The 17,306-nt window shown below is 48.9% G+C and overlaps 1 protein-coding gene across 1 annotated transcript; it reads right to left on the bottom strand.

Annotated features, from left to right (window-relative positions):
* Positions 1–13,863: 13,863 nt before the first annotated feature.
* Alyref (Aly/REF export factor) lies at positions 13,864–17,295 on the bottom strand. Its single transcript, XM_085694252.2, has 6 exons — positions 16,977–17,295; positions 16,528–16,659; positions 15,213–15,360; positions 14,557–14,620; positions 14,286–14,460; positions 13,864–14,176 (listed from the first exon to the last, which is right to left on the bottom strand). Exons 1-6 carry the CDS (start codon positions 17,211–17,213, stop codon positions 14,162–14,164), a joined length of 771 nt encoding a protein of 256 aa, XP_085550378.1. The 5' UTR covers positions 17,214–17,295; the 3' UTR covers positions 13,864–14,161.
* Between the last annotated feature and the right edge of the window lie 11 nt (positions 17,296–17,306).

Raw genomic sequence — 17,306 nt, 5'->3', positions numbered from 1 at the left:
CGACCCCGCCCGACGCGGCCAAGCGTGGCCGCGGGCGACAGCATCCAGGGCGCGGCCCGCACTTCCGCAGGGCCCGCAATCCGGGCGGGGCGGGGCCGCGCGGCGGGAGCTCCGGGCGAGGCTTCCACGCCGGACACCGCCCGCGTGGCCGGGGATTGGGTCCCACCGGCACCCGGCGCCCGGCCTGGGCAGCGGCGACCCTTCGGACGGGACCTCCGAGGCGCCCCGAGCCTGCCCCGCCCGCTGTCGTGACCGCGCCCCGCCCGCCTGTCCGCCCGCCCGCCCGCGAGCACCGCAGCCGCCGGGGTCGCCGCACAAAGCCGCCCCGCTCCCCTCGCGCGCCGCGCCGCCCCACGCCCGCGCAACGCGCCCACTCACCGGAGGCTCGGCCGCCGCTCTCGCGCTCCCTCCCGCACCAAGTGACGAACGTCGTCCACCGCCCGCCGCTCCGACGGTCACTTCCGGGGTCACAAGACTTCCGCTCTCGCGGGCGGGGCCGCCCTGCGCATGCGCCGGCAGGGGGCGCCAGTCAGTGCGGCCGCCATTTTGCGGCGGGCCTCGTGGGCCCGTCCCGCGTGGGCAGGCCGCGCCGCTCCGCGCCTGGCACCGAGTGTACGGTGCCTGTGTCTACGAGACGAGGGCCGTGTACTTCAGAGCGGCGGCGCGCGGCCACCCCGGCCCCTGGGGTTCCGCCGTAGCTGCGCCCGCGCCCTGTCCCATTGTCCCTGGCTGCTCCGGGGACCGAGCGCGTGCGCTCCGCAGCCCCCGAGTATCTCACAGTCTGTGGGAAGGAAGGACTCGACCTAGCCGAGGGCCTTCCTGTCGTGTGGTGCTGGCAGCAGCTCCGGTTCCCCCCGAAGGTTCAGTTCCTGCTACCCCGGCCGAGCACAACGCCATAGTGGCTTTCCCCAAGGGTGGCTTCGCACTGGGAAGAGGCAGGGATTTCTAGAATCCAACAAAAGCCATCACTGGTGTCCTCTGCTGGGCATACCTGCCCTGAGGCATGTGGGCAACAGCTGCTGGCTCCAGGCATCAAGCTTCAAAGATGACATTAGGAATGCAGTGCCCCATCATCTATCTTCAGCAATTACGTTAGTTCATCCAAGCATTTATGGCCTCTGGCCACCGTCAGCAGCTTTGAAGCAAGCCAAGAGTTCTTTCAAGCTTAATTATTTCTTTGTTCTTTTTTTTTAAATATATTTTTTCTTTTAAGCTTAATTCATGAAGTATTTTTTGTCTCTAAGGAAGCTGGATCTTCAAGACCCTATCCTAGCTGTTCTATGGCAAAGTATTTCAAAACCAAACTCCATCACCCCTGGTTTTCCCGCTCTTATTCTCTGATAGATTTGGCTTGCCTTCCAAACACAACACAGGTGTGCCCAGGCGTGTATCGCTCTTGCTCTTCAGGAGCCTCGTGGTTCTGCACCTGAATGGGCCTGGTTTGAACTCTGACCCACCCACTATGCCTTAGTTTGAAGCACTTGGCTCCAAGTGAAAATCTTCCAAAGCAGCTTCTTTAGTTTTACTTTTTTGGTTTTTCAAGAAAGGGTTTCTCGGGGGTTGGTGAGATGGCTCAGAGGTTAAGAGCATTGCCTGCTCTTCCAAAGGTCCTGAGTTCAATTTCCAGTAACTCTATGGTGGCTCACAACCATCTGTAATGGGGTCTCCTCTTCTGGCGTGCAGACATACACACAGACAGAATATTGTATACATAATAAATAAATAAATATTTTTAAAAAAAGGGGGGGGGTTCTCTGTATAGTTTTGGAGTTAGTCCAGAATTTGCTCTGTAGACCTGGCTCGCCTCGAACTCACAGAGATCTGCCTGCCTCTGCCTCCCGAGTACTGGGATTAAAGGCATATGTTACCACCGTCGGGCTTATTTTTTAGATTTATTTTTATTTCATGTATGTATGGTTTCCCTGCATGTACGTCTCTGCACCATGTGTATGCAGTACCTGCTGGTGGGAATGCAAGCTGGTACAACCCCTTTGGATGTCAGTGTGGCGATTTCTCAGAAAATTAGGAAACAACCTTCCTCAAGACCCAGAAATACCACATTTGGGTATATATCCAAAGGATGCTCAATCGTACCACAAGGACATGTGCTCAACTATGTTCATAGCAGCTTTGTTTGTCATAGTCAGACTCTGGAAACAACCTAAATGCCCCTCAACCGAAGAATGGATGAGGAAAATGTGGTACATTTACACCATGGAGTACTACACAGCAGAAAAAATATCAACAGCTTGAATTTTGCAGGAAAATGAATGGAACTAGAAAACATTATTTTGAGTGAGGTAACCCAGACACAAAAAGAACATTATCATATGTACTCACTCATAGGTGGTTTTTAAACATAAAGCAAAGAGGGGCTGGAAAGATGACTCAGAGGGTAAGAGCACCAGCTGCTCTTCCAGAGGTCCCGAGTTCAATTCCCAGCAACCACATGGTGGCTCACAACCATCTGCAATGAGACCTGGTGCCTTCCTTCCTAGCAGTACATTGTATGTTTAATAAATAAATAAATCTTTAAAAAAACATAAAGCAAAGAAAGCCAGCCTACAAACCACAATCCCAGAGAATTTAGATAACAATGCGGACACTAAGAGAGACTTACATAGATGTAATCTACATGGGAAATAGAAAAAGACAAGATCTCCTAAGTAAATTGGGAGCATGGGGACCTTGGGGGAGGATAGAAAGGGAGAGGGGAGAGGCAGGGAGGGGAGCAGAGAAAATTATGGAGCTCAATAAGCATCAATTAAAAAAAGTTTAAAAAAACATAGATTAAGGAGATTAAGGGGAGCAATGGTGGCGCATGCCTTTAATACCAGCACTTGGAGGCAGAGATAGGTGAGCCTTGGTCAGTGTTTTTTCACAGCAATAGAAACAGTAACTAAAAGCCCAGTGTGGTGATACAGGCATTTAATACCAGCACTGGTGAGGCAGAAGGTGGATATCTCTTGAGTTCAAGATCAGCTTGGTCAGCTGGGCTGTGGTGGCAGACGGTTGCAGACGCCTTTAATCGCAGAACTAGTGGGGGGGGGCAAAGATAGGCTGATCTCTGTGAGTTCAAGACCATCCTGGTCTACATCTTGCTCCCTGCAAGAGTCATTACTGGCAGGAAAACCATGTGGGTAAGTAAGAATGAAACTCAGTTCAGCCCAACTTTAGTTGATACTGGTTCAGCTTCTTGAGTCTGACACCTAGGTGGTTTATTGTAAGCATATATTTTATTTATTGACTTACTTATTATTTATTTATTTATTTATTTATTTTTGGTCTTTTGAGACAGGGCTTCTCTATGTAGTCTACAAATCAAGTTCCAGGACACTCAGGGCTATAACACAGAGAAACCCTGTCTTCAAAAACCAAACAACATCAATAGCAACAACAACAACAAAAACCCAGCTAAGATGTAAATATACTTACAAAATAATAATGGTCTGGAGATATGGTTCGGTTGCTCCCAGCATCCATATCAGACAGCTTACAGCCCCATGAATCCAGTTGCAAAGGATCTTATACACTCTGCCCTCCCAGGGAACCTGCATGGATGTGGTGTAAGGAAAACTCATAGTCTCCAGCCCCCAAACATACACACACAGAAATAACCAAGAAGTACAAACACAAGCGTTTCTTTTTTCCTTATTTTTGTGACAGGGTTTCTCTGTGTTGTTCTGGCTGTCCTGGAACTTGCTCTGTAGACCAGCCTGGCCTCAAACTCACAGAGATCCACTTGCCTCTGCCTCCCAAGTGCTGGGATTAAAGGTGTGCGCCACCACCACCCAGCCCAGCATTTTCTCTTTTGTTATTTTGTATTTGGCACTAGGGATTGAAACCAGGATTTCACACTTTCGGCAAGCTGTCTAGCCTGTGCTTCATCCCCGACCCCATTTTTACGCTTGTGTATGCGTGTAATGCATGCATGTATCGTGTGTGTGTGTGTGTTTGTGTGTGTGAGCACGCGTGTGTGCACGCATGCAGAGCCCAGAGCAGGACACTGGGTGTATTTCTTTATTGCCGTCTCCTTTATTGTCTTGAGACAGGGTCTCTCACTGACCTGGAAGATTGCCATATTGGACGGGCTGGCAAGCTCTCAGGAACTGCCTGTTTGTTCCTCTCCAGTTTCCTAGGTTATTGGCAACCAGAGCCCTACCCAGTATTTTCTTCATTTTCGCTTGCTTGTTTGTAGTTTGAGACAGGGTCTCACTGTGGAGCCCTGGCTAGCCAGCCACTCACTATGTAGGCCAGACTCACAGAGATCTTCATGCCTCTCCTTCCTGAGTGCTGGGACTAAAGGGGCATATCAGCACACCAGGTTCATACCTAGCTTTGTCTGTGGGTGCTGGGATTCACTCAGATAAGATTCTTATGAAGTAATCTCTCAGAATCACCCATTTTTATTTATTTAGAGTGTAAGTGGGTATTTGCCTCTGTGTGTGTGTGTGCGTGTGTGCACATTTGTAGGCCAGAGGTCAACTTTCAGTTTTGTAGATTTGTTGCTTCTTAGATAGCAGCTTACAGTAGCCCTGGCTGGCCTGGAACGAATTATATAGATCAGGCTGACCTGTTTCTACATCTCAAGTGTTTAAAGACATGCTGATGTTAGTCACGCTGTTCATCTTGCTTTTTTTTTTTTTCATTGTTGTTGTTTTGCTCCCCCCACCCCCCAGACAGGATTTTGCTGTAGTTTTAGAGCCTGACCTGGAACTAGTTCTTGTAGACACCAGGATGGCCTCGAACTCACAAAGATCCACCTGCCTATGCCTCCCAAGTGCTGGGATTAAAGGCGTGTACCACCACTGCCTGGCTTTTTTTTTCTTTCTTCCTTTCTTCCTTCCTTCCTTCCTTCCTTCTTCCTTTTTATTTATTAGTTAATTATTTATTTTTAGAGACAGAGTTTCTCCATGTTGCTTTGGAGCCTGTCCTGGAACAAGGAACAAGTTCTGTAGACCAGGCTGGCCTCGAACTCACAGAGATGCTCACTCACAGAGGTCTGCCTGCCTGTCTCGCAGATAGTGGGATTAAAGGGTGCACCACCACTGTCAGAGATGCTCACTCACAGAGGTCTGCCTGCCTCTGTCTCGCAGATAGTGGGATTAAAGGGGTGCGCCACCACTGTCAGAGATGCTCACTCACAGAGGTCTGCCTGCCTGTCTCGCAGATAATGGGATTAAAGGGGTACGCCACCACTGTCTGTCATTTTTAATTTTCTTTTTCTTTTTTTTTTTTTTTTTTGAGATAGATTTTCTCACTTGGCCTGGAACTCAACATTTGGCTAGCTGGATGGCCAAATCTCCTTGTTTTTGCCTCCCTAGTGTTAGAATTACAAATGCATACTGTTAGGAATATTTCTTAGACAAGACTCTTACTGATGGAAATAATTCCAATCAGACCAAATTAGACCGAATAAAAGATGCCCGTGTTTAATGCAGCGCTCCCGGGTGACACCAGAAAAGCATGGCGAGGGGAGGAAACAGAGGGGAGGCCTCACAAAACCCAGAGACCAGGCGTTCATTCTCTGGGCAGCAGTCTAAATAGCCTGTGGGAGTGGTCATGACCCTCCCTGGGGAGGCTTGGCAGGCTTTCCTGCAGGTGGAGTCTGGATGCCAGGGGCTGGGATGAGGCTTCCACCCCAGCACACACCACGGCACCTGTGTTTGTGTTTTCACTTATTATAACTCGGGACCTTGTGCTTGAATAGCAATCCCTCTGCAGCTGCGGGGTCTCTTCTGCCCCACTGTGTATCACTGTTCCTGAGGAGACATTCCATCTACTCTTAGCCATTGTTCTATTGCTGTGAACAGACCACAACCACTGCAACTTTTTTTAAAAAAAAATTATTTATTTACTTAATTTTATGTTACATCCTAACCAGTTTTCCTTCCCACGAACCATGGCAACTCTTTCATCAAGGAAAGTATTTAATTGGGGCTGTCTTAAAGTACAAAGGTTTAGTCCATTATCATCATGGCAGGGAGGATAGAGGCACACGGACGGACATGATGCTGGAGAAGTAGTTGAGAGTTCTGTATCTGGATCCACAGGCAGCAGAAAGACAGCGAAACTGGGCCTGGCTTGAACCTTTGAAACCTCAAAGCCTAGCGATACACTTCCTCCAACAAGGACACACCTCCTAATCCTTCTCAAGTAGTGTTATTCCCTGATGACTAGGCATTCAAATAAATGAGCCTATAGGGGCCATTTTTATTCATATCACATCTACTAACACCAGATTTAAAAAAAATAAGTGACAGCCAGGCAGGTGGTGGTGGCGCACACCTTTAATCCCAGCACTCAGGAAGCACAGGCAGGAAGATCTCTGAATTCGAGACCAGCCTGGTCTACAGAGGAAATTCCAGGATAGCCAGGGCTACACAGAGAAACCATTTGTCTCAAAAAACAAACCAACTGGGGCTGGAGAGATGGGTCAGAGGTTAAGAGCACTGACTTCTAGAAGTCCCGAGTTCAATCCCCAGCAACCACATGGTGGCTCACAACCATCTGTAATGAGATCTGGTGCCGCCTTCTGACATGCAAGCATACATGGAAGGAATGTTGTATACATAATAAATAAAATCTTAAAAAAAAACCAAAACAACTAACTAACCAACCAACAAACTAAATAAACAAGCCAACAAACACCAGTGACATACCAAATTCCTTAATTGTTGAGCATTGAGGTTTACTGGGGTTACTTACAGGAGGATAGGTGAAGTGGGTAACAGGGCCAGAAATGACTCGGTCACTATAAGTCCACAGCACCCCAGCTTTGGCTTGCTGGCTGGCCGCTCTAAGCAGTCCCTTACTAATTACAGAAGGGTGTTGGTGAGTCTGGTTAGATTCGGGGGCTTCCTGAAGCTACCTGGTTGTCTAATTCCCAAGTTTTAAGGAATGAATTTTTTTAGATTTCTTTTTTTTCTTCTTCCGAGACAGGGTTTCTCTGTAGTTTTGGAGCCTGTCCTGGAACTAGCTCTTGTAGACCAGGTTGGCCTGGAATTCACAGAGACCCGCCTGCCGCCTCAGCCTCCCAAGTGCTGGGATTAAAGTCGTGGGTCATCACCACCCAGCTCCCAAATCTTTTTTTTTTTTTTAAAAATAGAATTAAAAACAAAACAAACAAGTTTGGCTGTACAGGAGCATGTTATCTTATTGCTTGCCTTGGGGAAGAGGATTTAGGGTGGGGCGGAATGGAACAGGAGGATCACTGGGGTTTGCTGACTGACAGACCCTGTCTCGAAGGTACAAGGCAGAGGGACACAGCCAGGCAGGCACCTGTCATCCCTCCCTGGCTTCTGCATGCATGCACATGGGCGCATACACACACACAAAATAAATTTTTAAAAATCTTTAATGACTTATTTGCTATTTTCCAACAAATGGCTGGCCAGTTGGCACCAGAGTCAATAACAGTAAGGTAAATCATATCAATTACACATTTATAAAAGTGACATAACTTTACATAATTCCTGAAAAGCTAACATTGTTAGAGAAAACTGGCACAGAAACAAACTAAACAAAGAACTGCCAATGAGTCATGAATTGGGCCTTTGCAAAGCGGACACGGATCAGGTCTCTCAAGGGAACACCAGGGTAGCCCATTTCAGGGTCGAGTGCAAAGCAAACACGTGGCCGGCCAACCACAGCTGGTTCTCCCATGGGGCAAGGCCTACCTACAAAATTACAGATTTGTCTGCTTTTCTTTTTTGGAGACAGGATTTTGCTATGTAGCACTGGCTGGGCCTTGAACTCAGAGATCTGCTTGCCTCTGCCTCCTGAGTGCTGGGATTGAATAGAGTGGTATTTGATATGGGCACAAGTCCGACTGCCCGGGAGTCTTCATAGCTGTTCACTTCTTTAGTTAACTGTGTGCTTTGCTGCTGGATGTAATGTTAAATAGCAAATATGAAGATGAGCTGACACAAAACAGCTACTGTGATAAATTAACTAGTAATGAAGAACAAAAAGGCAGAGAGACCCTTTGTTTTGACTTTTAGGGGATGGTGTTTGAGTCTCATCACATAGCCCAGACTAACCTTGCACCAGAGATCCTTTTGCCTTAGTGTCCTGACTGCTGAGAGTAGTCCTTTGCTGCCAAGCCCAGCTTCAATGACTATTGATACAGGTTTCACAGAAATCAGGCTCCCCTTAAATCCCCTGTGTAGCCAAAGATGACCTTGAACTTCTGCGTTTCCTTTCTGTACCCTGTTAGTGCTGGGACTACAGGTAAACACCACCTGTGGTTTATGTGGAGCTGGAGATCTACAAACTGACTATGTACCTCCATCTTCATTCCCTGACAACTTTTTTGTTTCTTGAGACAGGGTCTCTCTCTATAGTTCTGGTATCTGCTATGTTTACCAAGCCGGCCTCAAGCTCAATGATCCTCCTGCGTGTGTTTCCTGAGTCATGGGATTCCAGTGTGTGCCACTACACCCATAACCAGACAGCTCTAGAAATCAGTACGTTTACTACATCCCAATACAGCCAAAACTTGAAAACGCCAGGACACTGTAGTCTGTGGCAGATGCTGCTCACAGGAAAGGACTGGAAAGCAGTGCTGAGAGTGTGAAGTCACACTTAAAGCACCGAATCGTGTAAGTGAACAAAGTGAACCTGAGGCAGACTTCTCCGTTACACAAAGAAATCACAAGTAAGAGGAATGGGTCCTGGGGTGCTGGGAGTCAGGAACACTAGTGGCGATTTATGGTTATTCAACAAGTACACATGACTAGACACTAGAGATAAACACAGTAGTGTATACATGTGTTAGTATCCAGGGTTTCGAGCTCTGGCTGGAGGACCCTGTGTTCAGATACTGGCTGCAAGATGCTATCTCCATTAAAGGAGTCAGGGTTCCTTGGAGAAATGGTGGCTCCAGGTTTGGGCAGGGAAAATAGAAGGTCTGCAGCACCTTTAACGAGTCAAGAAGGGAATTACTAAAGGTGTCGTTGGAGCACAGTGGCACAGACAGTCATGTCAGAGACCTAGAGACCAGAGATAAAGCTATTTGAACAATAAAATCCAGTTTGATACAAATGATCCAGAGAAGCTGTGAGATTGCTTATATTCATAATGTCAGAAGGCTATGGAGGAGGATCGTCCTCAAGTTTATAGTCTATCCAGGACGGCCCGAGCTATAGCTTCTAAGACCTTGTTCCAAGAACAGAGAGAAAAAAGGAAGAGGCAGTCCCAGGTATAGTGGCACAGAGGCTGATGCAGGTGGATTGACAGTTTGGGCTATAAAGACACCATCTCCAAAGATTCATTTAACCTATTCATCCAGGCTAGAAAATGACCCTGTCTGGAAAACACAAAAAAAGAAAATGCACATGGCAAAAGTCTACAATAGAATGTCTAAGTAGAGTTACACAAGAACTCTTTTCTGTAAGCATGAACATCAAATTACACAGTAACTTTAGAATAGTCACAATTACACAAAGCACCTGCCACACAAGCCTGGTGACCTGAGTTGTTTCCTGGGACCCACATGTAAGAGAGACTCTGCATACATACAGTAGCATGTGCATTTCCACGCCCAAATTAAACATCATACATACACTCACCCACACACAATCATCAGCTTTAAATTTTTAAACAGAATACTGGGGCGATTAATTGTCACATTACATAAATTACTGTGGACATAATTTATGCCCTCATTCAAGAGGTGGAAGCAGGAGGATCCAAAGTTCTAAGTTAGGATGGATGTTGCTCCTTAGCAGATGCTTGCCTTGTATGCATGAGGCCCAGGTTTAGTCCCTATTACTACAGGGAGTTCAAAGTCAGCCTGGGATACATGAGATAGAGTAGGGAGACGGTTAAGTCAGCACAATGCCTACCATACAAGTACATGGACCTGAGTCAAGGATCCCAGCACCCATGCGGCAGACAGGCTTATGAGTTGCCTAGTAGGTAACTGCACACACCACCAAACCTGGGACCCACATGGTGGAGAGAGAAGCAGCTTCAAGTTTTCTCTGGGGTCCACACGTGTACTTTGGGGACATGTACAGTCCCCCTCTATGATTTTAAATTAAAAGCCAGGCATGGCGGTACACACCTTTTAATTCTAACATCCAGGAGACAGAAGGATCTCTGAGTTCCAGGCAGCCAGGGCTATACAGTGAGATTCTGGACCAAAATAAAAAAAGGTAGGAGCTATAGAAATGACCCAGTGGTCAACATCTCTTGATCCGGGTTCAGTTCCCAGCACCCACACGGTAGCTCACAACCACCTGCAACTCCAGTTCCAGGGGTTCCTCCATAATCACCTGCGTGCATATACCATCTCCATGTAATTAACAATAAAATCTTTAAAAAAAAAAAAAAAAGACGGGCATGGTCACTTTTATTTTTGAAGACAGGGTCTATGAAGCTTGACTGATCAGGAACTCCCTATGTAGACTAGGTTGGCCTCAAAATCACAGGGCACCATCTCCACCTGCCTGAGTGCTAGACGTGGTAACCAGCGCTCAAATAGCCGCACAAAACCACCTAACTCCAAATCCAGGAAACGCGACACCCTCCTCCGGCCTCAAGGGCTCCTGTGCATACGTGGTGCATATAAACTCACGGAGGCTCAAACACATGCATAAAAAAGATGAAGTGATTGAGGAGACACCTGATGTCACCCTGTGGCTCCCACATGTATGAACACAAGTACATGGGCACTGATATGGGTTCATAATTGTAACCACACACACATTAATGACATAGCCACTCTAATAAATTTTTCATTACTATGATAAACATATCTGAGGTTATCAACTTTATAGGACAAGCATCATAAGGCAGCTCATGCCTAAGGCTCTCGCACTCAGAAAGCTGAGACAGGGGGATTGTTGTGAAGTTCAAGACCAGTCTGAATTATAACATGGGTTACTATCTCACAAAAAGAATCACTCCTCTAAGAAAGAGCAGACTATTTTTGGCTGTTCTGGGGGCTTCTTTGGTCCTGCCAACAGCACAGTTCATTACAGTGGAAGCTGATGTCAGAAAATCGTTCATGTCAGTTGCCAGGAGGCAAAGAGGAAACGGTAAGACAGCTCAATGGGCAGACACTTGACCAGCCTGAAGTGATTGCTAAAATCCACAGGATAGAAGACTTCTGATCACACATACGCCGTAGAATGTGTATGAATGTATGTGCACACACCCAATAAATAAATGTAAAAGATTAATAAAAAGGTAGGGTTAGGTGCCACTATCTCCTTCAGGGGTGTGGGTCCAATAACCTAAATACTCTCGATAAGGCCTGACCTCCTTAAAGTCCTACCCACTCTTAACAGCATTGTGGGCCAAGCTTTCAAAATACCAGTCTTAGAGACACTCCAGATCTAAACTATAGCAATGACATTAAACAATAGAAACGAGATGTGATGAACTGTGATCTGTGGGACTTCAATACAGACATTTATCATATCCACTTAAAATTAAAAGGTCTTGGGGCTGGAGGATTGGCTCAGCGGTTAAGAGCACTGCCTGCTCTTCCAGAGGTCCTGAGTTCAATTCCCAGCAACCACATGGTGGCTCACAACCATCTGTAATAGGTCTGGTGCCCTCTTCTGGCCTGCAGACAGAACATTGTAAAATAAATAAATAAATAAATATTTTTTTAAAAAATTAAAAGGTCTTGCTATACTGCCCAGACGCATTTTGAAGTCTTGGGTTCAAGTGATCCTCCCGCACCAGGCTCCTGCGTAGCCGGGATCCCAGCAAGTGTGCACCAGTGGGCTCAGCAACAACATCAACTTATTCCACTAGACATCCAACTCAATACTACTAAAAAAAATGCCAGCCGCTGAGGCCAAGGCCAGCCTGGACTCCACACAGCAGTAGGTCAGGAAGGCAGGGCTACATAGCAAGCCCTGATCTCAAGAAATCAAAACCTAAGATGTCATAGTTATAACTATTTGGAAGAGTTTACAGCTTCTTAAAAGTTATTATGGTGATATGTGCCAGGATTCCCAGCATTGAGGACTATCAACTCCCAAAGCAGGGTTTCTTCCCTGGCTATCCTAGAACTTGCTCTGTAGACCAGGCTGGCTTTGAACTTAGAGGTCTGTCTGCCTCCTGAGTGCTGGGATTACAGGATTGCGCCACCAGCTTTCAAAAAAATAATTTTAAGATTCTATAACTGATTCTGGGGAGAGAGGAGATATTCCTACAGAATATTCAATAGAGTCCAAGGCATAGGCCAGGTCCCTGCAAAACACTGTGATCACAGAACAGCTAACAGAAACAATTTCAAGCCTTTATTTACTCCAGCTTTCCCATCTTTGTTACACTGTATCCAATTTCTCATTTTGTCTATTAAACTATTAGTTAACTAAAGGGAAGAAAGAGTAAAACAACATTTACCTGAAGGTCCTGCTACAAGACACAGACTGAGCCATGAACCAGGGTTAGAGGTTTCTTGAATATACCAGGCACCACTATATCTAATACTGCCGGTTATATAAGATTGAATACTAGACGCTGAGGAAAGACTACCTTGGCCCAGGTGGTTTGCAAAACCTTTGCTCACAAAGATCAAACCGAAGATGTGTGGTCTACCTTAAGTGGCACCTGAGACGTACTCTAGCTACCTCAAGTTGAAAGCAGAGATGGCAAAGTGAGGAATATGGGATGAGTTCAGATCCTGAAATCCTCAGAAATCACATAAAAAGCAAGGTGTGGTGGCGCACTTGCAATGCCAGAGAGGCCCTGTCAAAAGGAACAGAGTGGAGCTCCTGCGGGACACCTAAGGTTGTCCTCCGTTCACACAAGTGTGCACATGTATCCGGACAATACCAAGATATAGTGTCATGATGTGTACACCATCCTACATGACTCACTGAAGCAACAGCTCCAGCAGTCCTTAAAAGTATTGCTTCAGCTGGGCGGTGGTGACTTACGCCTTTAATCCCAGCACTTGGGAGACAGAGAGGCAAGAGGAACTCCGCGAGTTGAAGCCAGCCTGGTCTACAGAGCAAGAGTTTCAGGACAGCCAAGGCTACACAGAGAAACCGGGTCTCAAAAAAAGCTTCTGAGGCTTGTCACCCCATGATGTCCACCCACCCTTGGTCCTCCATTTATCCCCAGCATCAAGACAGACAGTTTCGAGTTTTCCCATTTCTCAGTTCTATTCCTCAAAGTCCTGCTTTTCAACACGGTCATGCAGCACAAGGTACTCTATCTTTTAACCCCAACCCTCTTAAAAATTGGATTCTGCCTCAAATCCCATTGGTTATTATTTTACAGGTGTCTCCAGATCCAACCAATGACAAAATATCCCAAATGAAGCATTTGAACCTTGTCTGTCCTCCTTAAACAATGCAGCGTGTATCTCGAAAAGCCTTCCAGAATATGTGCAGATTCTAAGCAAATGCTACGCCACTATACACGAGACCTGGGCAGCCTTAGATTTTGGTCCTGCAACTACCATCACCCAAGGATACCAAGGACTGACTGCTAACAAGCGAAGAAGCACCCTACCTGGTCTTTATTACCTGTCAAAATAACAAGACAGAAAAAGCAAGAAACACCCAAGGTTCAAAGCCAAAACCGGATTTCTCTGACACACCATAAGGCAAAGGAGCAGCCCAAGAATTTATGGGTCACATCTCTAGACACCATATAGCGGACTGCCCCATATCCCCTTATCACCTCACGGTGCTGGCAAATGGACAGGCAGCTCCGGGCTGCTGCTGCTCTGCAGTCTTCCCACCGATCAAGCTGAGCGAGCCATTAGAATAGCAGGGAAGCAGACAGAAGGCCTCAGCCATGGACTCCCATTTCACACCAGGTACTAGCCACAGCCACAGCCATTAGCTGTGACAGAGACTGACAGCAGGATGGACCAGACAGCTCCAGTTCTACACACAATTCTAGTTTATTATGGCAAAGGTGAAAACACCACCTTCTCCACAACAGCAACCAGTAAAATTTATCCCAAAAATAACTCGGTACAAAACAGGTCTGTTTCAGAATTTAAAAAAAAAAAAGAAAAAAAGCCTTTACATGAGTTTAGATCCTATTTTAAAACAGGAGAAAAAAAAGAAACAAAAACAAATCCACCATTGTCTGCACAGTCCAGTTGCCAACCCTCCCTCTCTAGGGATCTCGGATGAAGCTTCTGGGTTCTGTTACTCGTGTGGATTTGCTTGGCTGTTTAACTGGTGTCCATCTGAAAGAGACAGAGGTTCATTAAGGAAGTCCTTGTTTCTTCTGGCTTCAAGAGATCACCACACGCTGTGACTCAGCTCCACCCGTCTTCTCTGAGCCTCAGGACTTACCCTGGCATTGTAAGCATCCAGCTGTGCGTCCAGCTCCTCCGCAGAAAGCTGCTGCTTTGAGTTCCTGCCGGTACCTCTACCTCTTCCCCGGCTGCCTCCACGGGTTCCTCTCCGGGTGCCACCACCACCAAAACTACCAGAGCCACGGTTTCTTGTCATGCCACCTCTGTTTATGCTAACAAAGAAACAGAACTCTGATCTATCTCTGCTTTGTGGATGGCACTATCACAAGCCCACAGCCTTTCCCCATCCCCAAGGGCCCAGAACTTACCTCTGTGCTGGTCTTCTTTGCGTGTCGATCTGTGATGTGACAAGCTGGATGTTCATGGGACGGCCTATGGTAAAAAGAACACAAGAAGTCTTAGTCCAGAGGCTCTGAAGTTGACAGAGGCACCACACCCTGGTCTCCATGCAAGCTCTGGAAAGGGCTTTGTGTGTCTCCAGTGCCCCCAACAAGGTACATGGCCTGGAGAGTCTGGTGGGAAAATAAAGTGGCGATAAATAACCCCACCAACACCTCCTCACTCCTTCTCAGTTCAAGCTAAGAGGGCTGCTTGGTCAGGTGTCCAGGGTGTTCATGGGTGGACAGGTGTGGGTGACCTGACGGAAGAAGAACAGGTACCTTTGTCTTTACGACTATAGCCCCGCACTCAGGTTGTACTATGGCGGTTCTGAGAAGGCTTCACAGAAGTGAATCTTCCGGAAGGAGCTGAAGGAGGGGAGGGATGTAGCTTGCTGGATGGGGGTTCACAAGAGGTTGGTCCAGATGTGTGGGGCAGCATGAGAAGTGGCAGAATGGAAGAGAGAGACAAAGGGGCAAATGCAAAGTGTCCTCAGCCACAGGGGCAGCCCATATTCCTACAGGGAGAGGTGCCAGCCCCAACTCCATGAGCCCCGCAGGTGTCCTGGGCCCAGTCCCATACTCACCATCCAAAGGGACACCATTGTATTGTTTCATAGCCTTCAGGGCATCTGCCTTCCGTTCAAAGTGCACATCTGCTGTCCCTAAACTTCGTCCAGAGCGATCGTAGTGCACGGCTGCTTTCTTTAATGTTCCAAACTCGGCAAAGAGTTCCTGGAAGTGGAAAGGATAGCTGTGAGCACGCGTGCTTTGGGGGCGCTTTCTGGACACCCACCCGGGAAGGGGGCAGGGCAGTGGCAATGACGAGGTGAGGGAGGGGACACTGGAGAAAGAGGGACGACTGTCATGAGCACCTGGGTTCCTGCCCGCTTTGGGACAGTACCACGATGCCCGTGAGGAAAGCAGAGCCCCGGCACAGAGCACAAGATTAAGAACTACCTCTCTCAGCAAGGGCATCACAACTTGACTAATGGCTGCTTATCAAACAGCAGAGGCCAAGAGCAAAACGAAGGGTAGTTCCCACAGAGCAGTTAGCTCAGAGGGCCCCCTGAATCTGGGAGCCGTGAGACCCCAACCCCTCCCCCAAAGACAGATTCTGGCTCACCTTTCCCTCTCCTCCTACTCAAGCCTGCTGCAAAGTCTGAAGTCAAACGCGCCATGGAAACTGCCCTGACCTCAGGCAGGCTGGGAGTTGGAGAGGGAACCCAGGCACACAGCGGGAGTGGAGGTCACCAAAAGCGGTTTCCAGTGGATGCCAGAAACCACCTTAAAAAAAGTGTTGAGACACTGTGAGTGCTCACTGGCCGTGTTCTAACCTCCCATGGCAAGGTCAAAGGGCTGGGCTCTGAGAAATAAAACCCAGAAAGGCCCAGCACCCCGACCCAGCCATCTCCAAAACTAATTCCCAAAAACTCTAAAGAGATGCCTCTGAGGTCCAGTCGAGAAAAAAAAAAAAAAAAAGAAAAGACTTCAACCACAGGTATGAGGACCATGCCCCTGCCCAGACCCACGAAAGGTCGCTGTTAAAACACAGGGCTTCACCGTAACGCACACAGCACAGACACCAGTGCGGCCAGACCTCTCGCTACCACAGGCACAACATCTGAGAAGCAAGCACTCTCGGTCACACCGGGCAGCACTCTGTGCCCGTTAGGAACTGGAAGTCCCTGGCAGAGAGCAGGAGCTCATGGTGGTCGCCTTCAGGAACACACCAGGCTACCTTCCCGCAGCTTAACTTATTAGATATACTACTTTTTCTAGGGTCAAGTCACTCGGGGACAGTGGCTGGCCCCCGGGTCAGCCCGGGGTGGGCGGGCTCCAACCGGGAGGGGGTACTGGACAGCACGTCTGTGCGGGGTGCGGTCGGCTCCGGTCTCCTACCTGGATATCCGCGTCTGACACTCCGAAGTCCAGGTTTGACACCAGCAGTTTCCCACCCGTCTCCACGCCGGCGCCACCCCCGAAGCCGCTGTCGAAGAGGTCGTGCTGCCACTTGTCGGGAAGTTGTTTCGGCTGCAGGCAAAACCGTGAGGGCAGAGAGACTCGTGAGCGTCGCCCCGGGCGCCCTCGACACCCCACCGCCACTCTCTCACGTCGGCCCGCAGCCCGGGGCGCCGAGTCCAGAGAGCACCCCGCACCCGCCGCCACGAGGCCGGACCGCGGCCGGACAAAGCGTCCCGGAAGATCCCGGCCTGGGGCCGGGCCTCGTCGCGCGGCCTCGCCCCCGCCCACCCCTCCGCCGCGGTCCCCGTGGGGCCTCGCGGGGCGCACGCCGGACTCCGTGCTGCCGGGAAGCCGCCCGCGTCGGCGTCGCGCGTCCCCGGACTTACTCTGCTGTAGGGTGCCGGCCGGTTCCTGCCGCCGCCGCCCGCGGCGCCGCGAGTGATGGCGGGCCGGTTCCTCATAGGCCCGCCGCCTCGATTCACCCGCGCGGCGGCCTGCACCGCGCCGCCGCGGCCGCCCTGGGAGCCGGCCCTGCCGCGACCCCGGCCTCCGCCGCGACCGCCTCGCTGGCTCCGGTTCAGCTTAATGATGTCGTCCAAAGACATATCCATTTTGTCGGCCATGGCGGGCGCGGAATCGGGCCTCGGATCGAGCCCGCGCGTCAGCACGCCGCAGCGTCACTTCCTGCCCCTGCCCCCGGTTTTCCGGCGTCGCGG

Source organism: Myodes glareolus, chromosome 9 (genome assembly GCF_982192425.1).
Source record: "Myodes glareolus chromosome 9, mMyoGla1.1, whole genome shotgun sequence".
Lineage (NCBI taxonomy): Eukaryota > Metazoa > Chordata > Mammalia > Rodentia > Cricetidae > Myodes > Myodes glareolus.
Note: the sequence above shows the minus strand (reverse complement) of the source record. Positions and strands in the feature narration are given on the sequence as shown.

What these genes read in the sequence shown, in the direction of transcription:
- Alyref (XM_085694252.2), bottom strand. Translation starts at nt 17,213, where the DNA reads ATGGCCGACAAAATGGATATGTCTTTGGACGACATCATTAAGCTGAAC. An exon ending in GGCCGGCACCCTACAGCAGA is followed by an intron (nt 16,660 to 16,976) that starts GTAAGTCCGGGG and finishes TTTTGCCTGCAG; the next exon opens with CCGAAACAACTTCCCGACAA. An exon ending in CAAAGAAGACCAGCACAGAG is followed by an intron (nt 14,461 to 14,556) that starts GTAAGTTCTGGG and finishes TTTCTTTGTTAG; the next exon opens with CATAAACAGAGGTGGCATGA.